Genomic DNA, 11,967 nt, shown 5'->3' on the forward strand with positions numbered 1-11,967 from the left:
GTTTTGCTGAACAACAAAAGTAAACGTAGACAAACAATGTTAAAATGTTAAATAATTTTGGCTACAGAGAAAAAAAAGGTCATTTTCAGCTAAGTACTAGGTTGTTGTGTCAACAGGATTTGAAAAATCCTAAAAGTAACAATAAAAATATATTACTTAAAGAAATCTTAACACATTTTTTAAATTTACCTCTAATGATGCTGCAGAGATAATTTCAAAGTCTGGCAGATGCTGCATTACTTCCCGATATATTTCTCTGGCATCCAAGGAGTTGAGAAACTAGGAAGGAAAGTTAACTGTGTTTATTATAAGGAATTACAAACATCAAACTGATTGTTGATGATTAGTACTCAAAGCAACAGGGAAATTATTCTGATTTGTTCCTTTCCATCAACTGAAGAGTACAGTTAATAATATGTTATTTGATCGACTTGATATATATAATTTCACAAACATCACTCTCTGAATACTGCTTTTTAACTTGTTTTCCTACAATATTAAACTCAAGATACAGTATTTTGTCAAAATGGAGGCTGAAAAAATCTCAAATTCATGCTGAATTTTACAATCAAGGTTACAAGATTTCCTATCTAGTCTTACAGCCTTCCTTAACTGCACTGCACAGATATTTAAGTTTCAGTAGTTTTTAATATTTATGAAGTAATATGCATCAGTAACTCAGAGTTGGTAAGTTACAAGGTTGAAAGGAGGTAGGTTACAAATTTAATTTCCTCCTTTTAAAGATACAGATACAGTAGTGACAATAAAGGAACAAGCTCTGCTTCAAGCTAAGAATGTCTCCCATCAATTAAGGAAGTTAAAACTATCATACAAATAAATGTAGGAGGAGGTTGCAATATTACAGTAGAGCTGAACAACGTAATCCGTACCAACAGACGTCATAGGAGTACTTCTATCACACATGTCAGCACTCCATTCAGAGTAGCATTTCTCAAACTTGTGATACCTATGGCATATTCTTTCTGGAATAAAAAATTGGGGGCACATGGCAAATCATAGAATCATTTAGGTTGGAAAAGACCTTTAAGGTCATCGAGTCCAACCATAAACCTAGCATTGCCAAGTCTACCACTAAACCATGTCCCTAAGGACCCCTAAGTCACCTGCAGGGATGGTGACTCAACCACTTCCCTGGGCAGCCTGTTCCAGTGCTTAATAACCCTTTCAGTGAAGAAATCTTTCCCAATATCTAATCTACACCTCCCCTGGCGCAACTTGAGGCTGTTCTGTCTTGTCCTATTGCTTGTTACTTGGAAGAGACTCCCAGGTTTGCCCAGGATAGCTGGGTGGCAGCTCTTGGGCCCATCATGGAGCACATCCCACCCCTGGATTCCCACAGCTGCTCGGGAAGGCTCCTGAGGAGGTGGCTAGGCAGTGCCACAGGCTGCTGCTATTGTAGCATGCTCCTGTTCACTCTCCCAGCATATCAGCAAACCGGGGACCACCTCCAGGGATCATTGCCTTAGAAGCCAAGAGGGATATAAACTCATATCAGGGCATACAAACTTAGAAGAAAGAAGAAAAAAAGCATCTTTTCAGTTGGATACAATAAATTGGAAAATTATTTATACATTCCTTTGTCATTGTCATCACCTTATTTTCTCTAAATACAAAATGGTTGAGAAACAACTCGTACCAAAACACCTCCTTTCTCTTTGTTATTGATGATGGTGGCTCCAGGTGGAAAGTATGCTGTAGTACTAGATGAGATATCTAAATTATCACAAAGCTCACCCTGGGTGCCACAGTCCATCCAGCCTACATTAACAAGACCTTCCTGTAATAAAAAAAACAACACAAAAATCAAAACCAAACACAAAACCAAAGAAGAGTATTTTTTAATTTCAGGTTCAGAAATGCTTTTGAAAATCCCAACACAAGCAATTATATACAACATCTAGAAAATGGAAGGAAACCATACTGGAATTCATTAGGTAATATTAATTCATATTTTATAAAATTCTTTAAAAATTTACCGTTATTCCAATAGCCACTAAGTTAAAAATATTTCACTCTTCTGAAAGTTAATGGGTGAAATCTTGGTTCCATGAAACTCAGTGAGAGTTTTAGCTACATGTTGATGCTTTCACTTCTGTTATTTTATTTTAAATATAACAGGTAATGCTTTCAAAGCAAAACGCTGCTTACCAACATGCCAGCTAGCTTAAGGCGTGTTTGGTAACTCAGGCAATCTGCAAAATAAAAATTATTTATTAACAAACATAAAATTTCAAAATATTAATGCACTAAACCTACTCTTGTTTAGAATTACCCATTTCCTCCCCACAAAGGTGACCATTTCAAAAGGCATGCTTCCTGGCTATTCATTCAATATTTCAGTGACTTTAAGTTGTAACATCTAGTAATCAGCACTTGATGGTTGTCTACTCTAAGTTAAAAATAACATGAATAACACTCTCTTCCTTCATCAACACAGAATTCTCATTTTAAAAATTTCAATATTTTATTTGCTATACTAAGACTGACCTCTAAAATTTCTCCTTAATCAATGTTTAAAAAACACCCATGAGGTATCTACATACTGTCTTGGAATGAAATTTCAATGGAAATATCAATTTTCTGTGATTCAAATAATAACTCACTATAATAAATACATCATATGCTCTAATTACTCATCCAGACTTTGAATAGTTACCTTCTGATGCAGATTTTTTTCTGAAATAAGAAGATGCATCGACCTCACTTCAATTGGACCAAAATTGAAAACTTAATAAGGACTGCAACTTGAAACCAAGTTATTTACAAATGTAAATCCAAGACTGCAGCTCTGGTTATTCAGTTCACAGAACAAAGGTCTCTTCATAAGACCAAGAAAACTTTATTTGTCAAAGGTGTAGCACATTCACTTAGTTCTACCAGCTAATCAAGGCAACTTTCTCATATACCATATCCAACACTGATCCCAAGAAAGTCAGTGACAAGCAGCTACAAAAAATAATGCAAATCTAAACTCTGTCATGACATCAGTGCTAAGAGCCAATTACTATGTCCAAACCTAACTTAAGAGCAAATATTCAGCTAATTTTTGAGTATTGGTGGTTTAAAGGGGAGATACATCCTTTCTTCTACTCTGCTATCATGACAAGCCGGCATGCACCTATGCAGTATCTGTCATTTGAGCTTCAGCTGGAAACTCAAGTTAGAGGCCTCTTCTGTCAGTTCCCTTCCCTGAGGGCTTACACTTGAGTGCCTTTTTAATGGCTTACATGACATTACAGAAGCACAATAGCATAATCTTTCTATTAATGTCCCTTTTGTTAAACTGCCTCTAAAATGGAGCTTACGTGACCCACAGTCCAAATACTGTTGTGATCTAAGATGTTTAAAAACCTTTTATTAGAAGCAAAAGGGATTATGCCACCATCAACAGAAGTACTTCTTTTTCCTGTTTGCCTTATTTGAAAAGTATTTAAAACACCTACCCCCACGTTCAGCACAGAAGGTGATCAGCCAACCAACACCAGAAGCAAATGAAGTTTCAATGGCATTAACAAAGTTTCCTAAGAGTAAAACAATTTGCATCAGTTTCTGACTAAATGTGACTACAAAACAAGCTTTTATATTTATAGTAACAAATTACAGTAAAATACTTTTAATCTCAAAAAAGCCCCTTAGCAACAGTTGACAGATTCAGTTGTATACATTGTTTCTGCCATATTTGTACTGTAAAAGCAATTGCAAGAACAACACCCCAAGCAAAATATGTGAATATTACCTGCCCATAACTCAGTGACTGTGCTTGTAACATATTGCATGGCAAAGTTCTTTAAGCTCTCTTTTGACCTGTCTCCATAATATTTCACTGGTTGCTATAGAAGACAAAGAATAAAGTTTCTACAATTAAAAAAAAAAAAGAAGAAAAAACCCCACCCCCAAACCCACTGGTTTTTTTATAACAGTATTTATGCAACTACAGGACACCACTCTCTCCCCCTCGCCCCTCCCACCCCTAGCTCTAATTGTTCTCTCCCTCCCATATTGGAATATTTGGAATTTAACTTCTATTTAAACTTTATAAAATGATTTCTTTCCAAGTCCAGCAACACAAGGATAATGTAGTCTTAGAAACACCAACTCCCAATGATTGTATTTCTACTTAAATAAAAATTGCTTGCATCAATCCATTTAGTGTATTCACAATCTCTGCGTTCAACCTCTCAAATCTTATCATTGTCAAAACGTACCCAACCATTCAGGTGAAATTTGTACACCACCCCTGGCACCACTATTTGTGTGGAAGGAATTTCCAAGTTGCTTTAGGTACATGGTCATATCCGTTAGACTCAAAACCACAGACTATTCTTTGTATTTGAAAAGTCCATTGCAATACTATAAGAGAAATTGTTCAAGTAGACTTGCTGCTTTGCTACAGCACCACTGCCGACAGTATCTTCCCAAATCAGAAGTGATATGTTGCATGGTAAAATGATTTAAAAAACTCACTGTATAAACCAGATATCTATTTTCAAAGTTAACATTCTAAATTAATTTAACCAATGTGAAAGATGAGAAAAAGTGATTTATTAAAAGGAAGTAATATATTAAAAGCAAGACCTTCATATAAACTACTATGATTCAACAAGTATTAAATACTTTTCCAGATTTCAGTCTTTCTAAAAACACTTGAAGTTTTATCACTCACCATTCCAGTTTTGAAAACATACAGACTGGGATAGCTGTTAATCCCTTTAATTCGACAAAGCATTCTATTATCTCCACAGTTGACAGCTCCAATGCGTATTACTCCATCCATCTCCTTGGCAAACTCCCTCCACTAGAAAAAAGGCAAAAAAAAAAAAAAATTCCTATAAAGATATAATGAAAAATCAGCACATGTTTTATTCCTAGCAACTTGAATTGTAGTCTTTGGCTTCAGCTTCAGTGTAAAAATCCACTTCATTAAGTTTTATGCTGTTAAAAACAATGAACTTTCAGAGTTAATTTGCTTGTTATACATACCGTAGGTGCTAACTCATGGCAGTGGGAGCATCGAGGAGAATAAAAATTCACAAACCACAGTTCTCCTGAGTTAACAGCAGCATCTAGATGGACAGAAGAAAATTCTAAGTAGTGCACATCTACAATGTAGTTATATCTAGAATGTACCTTTTTACTATATTGTTTTCCCCAAAAGCTGAATTAAGTATTTATATGTCAGACACAGTAACAGTAACTCAGATGGGATAAAGATTGCACCTAACTTGCACATACCTGCTGTTGTAGGCAAGTGCACAAAAATAATATTTCAGAGAATATCAGCACCCTGACTTTCAACATCTGTTCTATTAATTAAGAATAAATATACTCTCTACTCTCTACCTAGCTGAAATGCATGACAGTATAAGTCTGGTTACCTTAAAAACAAAATACAAGTGCTAGAAGATTTTTACACAGTAGAACTTTCCATTTCCTTATATCACTTTATGTGTATTTTCTGGGTTCCACCAGGCAATCTTTTTATGTAGAAACCCTGTCTAATAGGTGAAAATGCGATGTAAAAAATCTAAGTTAATATAATTACTAGAAAAATCAAGGGAAACATAATTAAATACTCTTGCTTATAAAAGAAAACAACAGCAACAAAGTATACACACACAGAGGTTATCAGCTTGAATTACACGGCTTTCAGTCTCTTCATTTTTGGACATAATTTTTATAGTGAATTTTCTAAATTATATTCGCCTATATTAAAATATTCTCACAGCCAGACAACTAAGGGAAGTGTAGATTCTGCTAATCAATTAACCAAAGCAAGGCCAGGTTCTTATGGAGAGCATCATGAGGTTCTGCTATTAGAACAGTTTACAAAACTGGTTCAGCATGTAGATCCAGTACGTACAAAGGAAACTGTACTCAAAATGCAGATGAAAAGTCACACAAAATCCAACAGTTTTTCTCTCTAGTCTCTTTTAAACATCTTAGCTCTAATTTTAAAAGAAAAAAACCTGGATGATATCCTCACTGAAAGTGTTATCTTTCCAGACCTTGTTTTACTTAGCTGTGTTTTTAGTATCTGGTATCGCCTTCTGGTCTTGAACCTCTTGTGCAAGGCACAATTGACTGGATTTCACAGAAAACAATTAATAGAAGTAAAATAGAAAAGTTCTATCAAGTGCATTTTTAGAAAAGAGACCAAAAAATAGTAATGATAAATTAGGAGATACAAAATTTTAATTCAATAATTTCCTCTTAGAGATCTTACAAAGTATCTTTCAAACTCAATCTAAACTGTTTATTGATCCTGATCTATTTGCTAACTAGCATTTACCAGGTAGTGTTAAGAGGCCTTTTTGTTTGTTTTCTCATCTGAAGATGATTTTCTGACAGTTTTTGGTATAGATATGTAACAGAAGTCTATAGAAACAGCTCAGAACATAAAAATTGTTACTTTCGGTTGCCATGTTATCAAACGGATAGCTATTTATTTAAAACTTACCAAATTCTCCTCTATCCAATGTTATAATTTCAGGATCGTCATCATAAATACCTATTTAAAAAAACAACAATTGCTTTTTCTTTTTGCCATCTTTAAAAGGAAGAAACAAACTATCATCTTATTCACAAGACAGAAAACAGAAGACAGTACACCGAAGTTGAAATAGTAAGCTGGCAAAGATAGTTTTTACAACAAAGCTATATTTTTTAGTAATATGTAACCTTAGTTTAATCTCTTGCTAACTCCCGTGCCCTCATGCTACAAAAGCCACCAAGAGAACAGAACAGTTCTTTTGGTGTTTTAGTAGACCAGCCACCGAGTGAGCAGAGAACTTGAACTACCACTGCTATGGCAAGAGTACTAGAAATAACATCAACCAGTTGTCAGATTAAAATCCAGGAAGCTACAGCTCTCAGTGAGAGTGCTATATGTAATGTCTAGAAGCTTTCACTTCTTCTCTCAGCCTCTGGTTATCTAAACTATTTAGATCACAAAGGTGTTTCAGCCACGAGACTTTCCACTAACAGAATGTGTGAATGCCGTGGAATAAAGTGGACAGAATAAAGGTAAGTAAGACAGCTTTTCTAAAAAGCTAACCAGTCCTACCTAAAACATCACTACAAAACAGTCTACTACTTCAAGTACGCAAGAAAGGCAGTGCGGAGATACCAAAAATACTATTAGACAACATTATATTATGCTACTATGGCTACAGATCTTTTACAGTACCTAACATGGTGAGATGCCATTTCACCTGAGGTATACAAGGATTAAATGCACATAAATAATGAGAGAAATTAATTTCTACAGGTGACAAGGTATTTTTTATATTACTGTCCATTTGTATATCATATATGCATTATACATACACTTGCCCATATGTATTTATATCTATATTTATACACACACACATATATAAAATGTAAAAATATTAAAATCTCCAAACGACTGATTAATACATACGCAAGGATATTGTTTCTCAATCAAGCAGTACAACTTCAGGCAGATAAAATTTCTTAAATCTGTTTATCTGAAGAAGTTTTAGGATAATTTCCATATTTTCCTGTGATAGTTGCACCTCTGGTTTATTCAATTTCAATTTGCATAGACATTACTTTTAAAAAGACTGGGACATATTAAATCAAACTACACCAGAAAAACTTTTTCTTTTGTATCAATCAAACCATGCTCCTCAGCTCCCTATTTTAGCTTACTCCTGTTACAGCAGCTCTGAGAATGGTTTATTCCAGCCCTTCCGTACAACTACCCAAAATTTGTTGAGACAAACATTAAATAACTTGTCTCAAGATCATTGCAGGTATGATTCTGTTATTACTTTTTAAGTTTCTACTATATCTTTACTCATCTCTAATTGTGTAACTGCATATAAAATAGGCTTGACAGTGCAAAAATCTCTCAAAATCCAATTGAGAATACTTTATCTAAACAAAAAAGGTCTTCCTGCATTAAAAAGTTAAAAAGCATACTGATGAAACATAAACAGTAGAATTTAAGTGGGAAAAAAACAAAACAACTTTGCACTTTAGAAAAAAAAACAATTAGTTAGATGACCGATAAAAAGGAAAGCAGCAGGAACAAAAGGCTAGGTAAATATATTACTACATTTTTGGTATTTTTGGGTAGCTGTTAACACAGTAAATAAAAGACTGCGTCAACAGCGAGAAAATGACAGCTAGAGGAAAAGAATAGAGCAGGCAGAAATCAGGAGAGGATGCATGAGAAATGCATAAAAAGATCTGATATACATCTGAATATTGTATTTACTTGTGACTGTTTTAAGCAAATCGCAAATATACATCATAACTTACCAAAATCATAGCGATAATAGTGCCAGCTTTCATAACGACCTCCTTGCTGCTGATCTTCAAGACCTTTCTCTCCGTACTTATCATACTTCTTCCGCAGATCTTCATCTTTAAGTACTTCATACGCTCTATTTATTTTCAAAAAATTTTCATGTGCATTTGGGTCATTCTATGTAAGGGAAACTATAATTAGTAAGTGATTAATAAACCATATTGTACATATAATGCTGAGAAAATAACCTTTGGAAATATTTTTAAATCCCTACTAAAGATGTCAGTTGTGATGGAAACAGACATTACACAGTGATCTCCAAACAAACTATAGTAAAGTTTTCCTTTCCTGAAGCCAGATGCGTCTTCTCATTTCTTCATCCTCACTGAAGTACCAACTGAAATACAAAGCAAACTGATAGAAGGCTGTAACATTCTCAAGTGATCTCTCTTCTTTCAATGCTTTTTCTCCAAAGGAAGAAAAAAAATAATACTGAAGAATGAAGACTTACCATTTCCTCTGCAATCTTTTCTACTCCCCTAGAATCCCCAGTTGTCCAGTTTGAAAATCTCTGCTATGAAGCCAGATTCATCCTTTCTAATCTTACGGTGTAGACAAAGGCCCCCTTTTTTATTCAAAAAGCATTCTGGTTCTAGGTAGCTTTGGAATTAGAACAGTGAAAAATCTCCAGACATATTCTGAACCCCAGTTTGGGTTCTGAGATGGTGCAGTATAAAGTTGGAGCAAAATCTGCAGCACTCTCCCACCCTTTTAACTTCTGCTTACACGTTTCATTCAAAAGACACTTCTTAAAGATTCTTGACTTATTTACCTAGATACACATGAAATGAATTACCATTACAGAATTTGTGTAATGGCTTCATCTTCTGTCATCTGTAACATTGAAAATAACTTGTTGAAAAATATTTAGTAGTATTTGCATACTTGGACGCTACAGAATCTGACCCAAAATGTTATTATTTTGAAGGTATCAACACAGGGAAAACAAAACTTGCAGTTAATAGCTACAAGCTGGCATTTCTAACTTTGTTGAGATTTGGCCTTCTCTTTGAGCTTTGTCATGTTCAAATCCATTGTAAAACATTAGTGCCTCAGAGGCTTCAATGTATTCTGTGCAGGAGGGCCCTGAGCTCATATGGAACCTTACTGTCTTCTGGGGCTCTGTGCAGGGGCAGTTGCACATACAAAGATCCAAAACCTCCTATTTCCTGTAAATTTCTGATTATTTCAGGAAATCTTGAGGAAAAACTGATGACATTTGAAGTTAAAAGTGATTTCTTTGTACTCTGAAAAATATGGTAGCACAGACTGAGCCATTCCCAGTCTTCTCTCTCTGGTTATTCTAGAGCTCCTTATTACCCTCCCTTGTTATGCCTCAGCAGTCCCAGAATTTCTGCTTTGTCCTATTCGATACTTGGAGATTGGTGTCTCAGTACAGGCTGGTGTTGTTTGCTGTTTAGATGAGACTTCATGATAGGGTAACAGTAAGTTCCCTTAAGCTAAACAGAAAGAGACAAACTCATCAGTTTACCAACAAGGTAGTATGTACAGACAAGTTTTCTCCTATTTACAAAAATATAAAAGAGAATTAAATGATCTTGGCTCTTTTTTTCACCACAGCAATTTAATATGGCCCAAATTCAACACAGCCATGCATGACCAGTCTATCCCTCTTTGTAAATTTTCTCTGTAGAAAATCTGAGATGAAGCACGTTACGAGGTGGTTAGGTTACTTCACAAGAGTAGAGAAACATTTTAGATAAATTAAAACCACTTTTTGTTTAAACATTAAGATCCACGAACTCAACAACTTCGACCTGTTGAAGATGTAACTTACCTGGTTTTTATCAGGGTGCAACTTTAATGCCAGTTTTTTGAATGCTTGTCGTATTTCTCTACTACTTGCTTCTTTGGATACTCCAAGTAAACTATAGTAGTCCTGATCAGTGCACACAAGAACTATGACACATACTAAAACTAGCAATAAGGATCTTTTGAAATATCTAATATAATCTCCTTTGGATACTAAGAACTCCATTATGAAGGTTTTAGAAAGTTTACAGGTTCCGATTCGAGAAGGCTTTGGGAAGACTCTCCAGTAAATCCGCCAATGTTCAGAGATACAGCCGTATTTATGACAGAGCTCTTCAAAATGCTGGTTGTCCTACTTCATGTCACAAGTCTTGCAAAAGTTACAACCTATAGGAGAAGGGAGGAAAAAGCAGTTAAGTACATTTTCCTTCTTACTCAGTAAATACGTGTTAGTACAGAACCCCAAGGCCAGCCCGTGCAGACTGCACATGAAGATTAAGTTTCCTGATGGCTAACTGCCTGCCGCCTGAAGACCACGCGAGTGAGAGACCATCTCCTTACTACGTACATCGTCAAGGAGGTAATCACGCAGAGCTCTACTGAGCGACACTGGATACCAGCCACTTAGATCGCATCAAAAAAGCCCGTTTAGTAGGGCACGCTTTTCCTTCAAACTTACTTTTAGCCTCGCAGGGGGACATGTCTTCCGAAAGGACCCGGTAGCTTTGGGCCAGCCGCCGCTCCGGGGCGGAGGGCTGCCCGCCAAGGAGGCGGCGGACGCCCCTCGCAGATAAAGCCGGGCAGAGCCAGCGGGCCGCCCGCTCTCGGCCCGGGGACCGGCGATGGGAGCCGCCGCGGCGGCGGCGAAGGGGGCCGGCGGGACGCGGAGGTGCGAGGCCGGAGGTAACAGCCCCGCCAGGCCGGGGGGCGGCCGGGCTGCGGCGGGAGAAGGGGCGTGCGGCGAGCGACTGCCGCCGCCGCCGCCGCCGGGGCGGGGTTGCCGCGCGGTTCCCTCCCCTCCTCTCCTCTCCTCTCCCCGCTGGCGCGGCCTCGGTGCCAGCCGAGCGCCGGGGAAGCGGCGCGGCGCTTACCGGGCTGCAGGGAGGGCAGCGGCGCCGGCCGGCGGCTCAGAGCGGCGGGCAGCCGGCGGAGGGAGCGGGCCGGGCGCGGGGCAGCATGGGACGGCGGCGCCTTCACCCCGGCGCCGGGCGGAAGGGCGGCCCGCGGCGGGATCCGGCTCTGGGCCGGAGGCGGGCGGGGCGGCTCCGGGGCTGACGTGGCCGCCGCGCCTGCCTCGGGCAGGGGGTTCGGCTCCTGCCGGCCGCTCCCTGCCGGGGAGCCCCGGCCCCGGCCCCCGCCCCTGCCACAGCCGGGCCCGCCCTCTGCCCGGCCTCGGCTCCTGCCCCCTGCCCTGCCCTGCCCTGCCCTGCCCTGCCCTCCCCTCGGCAGCCTGCCCTGCAGCCGCCCGCGGCCGGGGCTGAGGCGGGGTGGTGGGCACCGTGGCGGGGTCCGCAGGCAGCCGTCACGCCGCGTCCCCAGGGAGCCCCCACGGGTCGAGGGGGCTGGGAATAAAGAAGTACAAGTGGTAGGGTGGTGGTGGAGGAGGGGGGGAGCGGCGCGATGCGCCTGCTGAGGAGACCCCGCCCCAGACTCTCCGGTCTGTGCCCCGAGCCCTGCCCGGGGGCGCCTCACAGGTCTTCCCAGATAAAAGACGACGAAGGGGTCCGCTTCCTCGGGGCGTTTCCCTGCTGCTCGCAGAGCTGCCCTCGCCTCGGCGAGGCCGGTGGCGGGGAGAGGCTCCCAAGGGCGGGCAGAGGGATGCGGTGGTCCCCCCGCAG

At 39.5% G+C, this 11,967-nt stretch overlaps 1 protein-coding gene across 2 annotated transcripts in view; it reads right to left on the reverse strand.

Moving 5' to 3' along the window:
* Nucleotides 1-11,437, reverse strand: part of DNAJC10 (DnaJ heat shock protein family (Hsp40) member C10) — a 28,629-nt gene extending 17,192 nt beyond the window's left edge. The window contains exons 1-11 of one of the 2 annotated variants that reach the window (XM_049805178.1): nt 11,221-11,437; nt 10,155-10,516; nt 8,308-8,473; nt 6,479-6,529; nt 5,002-5,084; nt 4,685-4,816; nt 3,758-3,851; nt 3,465-3,542; nt 2,170-2,213; nt 1,658-1,798; nt 190-279 (exon numbers count right to left, since the gene is read on the reverse strand). In XM_049805178.1, coding sequence (XP_049661135.1) covers nt 190-279; nt 1,658-1,798; nt 2,170-2,213; nt 3,465-3,542; nt 3,758-3,851; nt 4,685-4,816; nt 5,002-5,084; nt 6,479-6,529; nt 8,308-8,473; nt 10,155-10,355 — 1,080 coding nt within the window. In that variant the 5' untranslated portion in view covers nt 10,356-10,516; nt 11,221-11,437. Of the gene's footprint in view, nt 1-189; nt 280-1,657; nt 1,799-2,169; nt 2,214-3,464; nt 3,543-3,757; nt 3,852-4,684; nt 4,817-5,001; nt 5,085-6,478; nt 6,530-8,307; nt 8,474-10,154; nt 10,517-10,808 lie in introns of both variants that reach the window. The other variant, XM_049805187.1, reaches the window with a different exon arrangement.
* Between the last annotated feature and the right edge of the window lie 530 nt (nt 11,438-11,967).

This window comes from Accipiter gentilis, chromosome 1 (assembly GCF_929443795.1).
Source record: "Accipiter gentilis chromosome 1, bAccGen1.1, whole genome shotgun sequence".
Classification (NCBI taxonomy): domain Eukaryota; kingdom Metazoa; phylum Chordata; class Aves; order Accipitriformes; family Accipitridae; genus Astur; species Astur gentilis.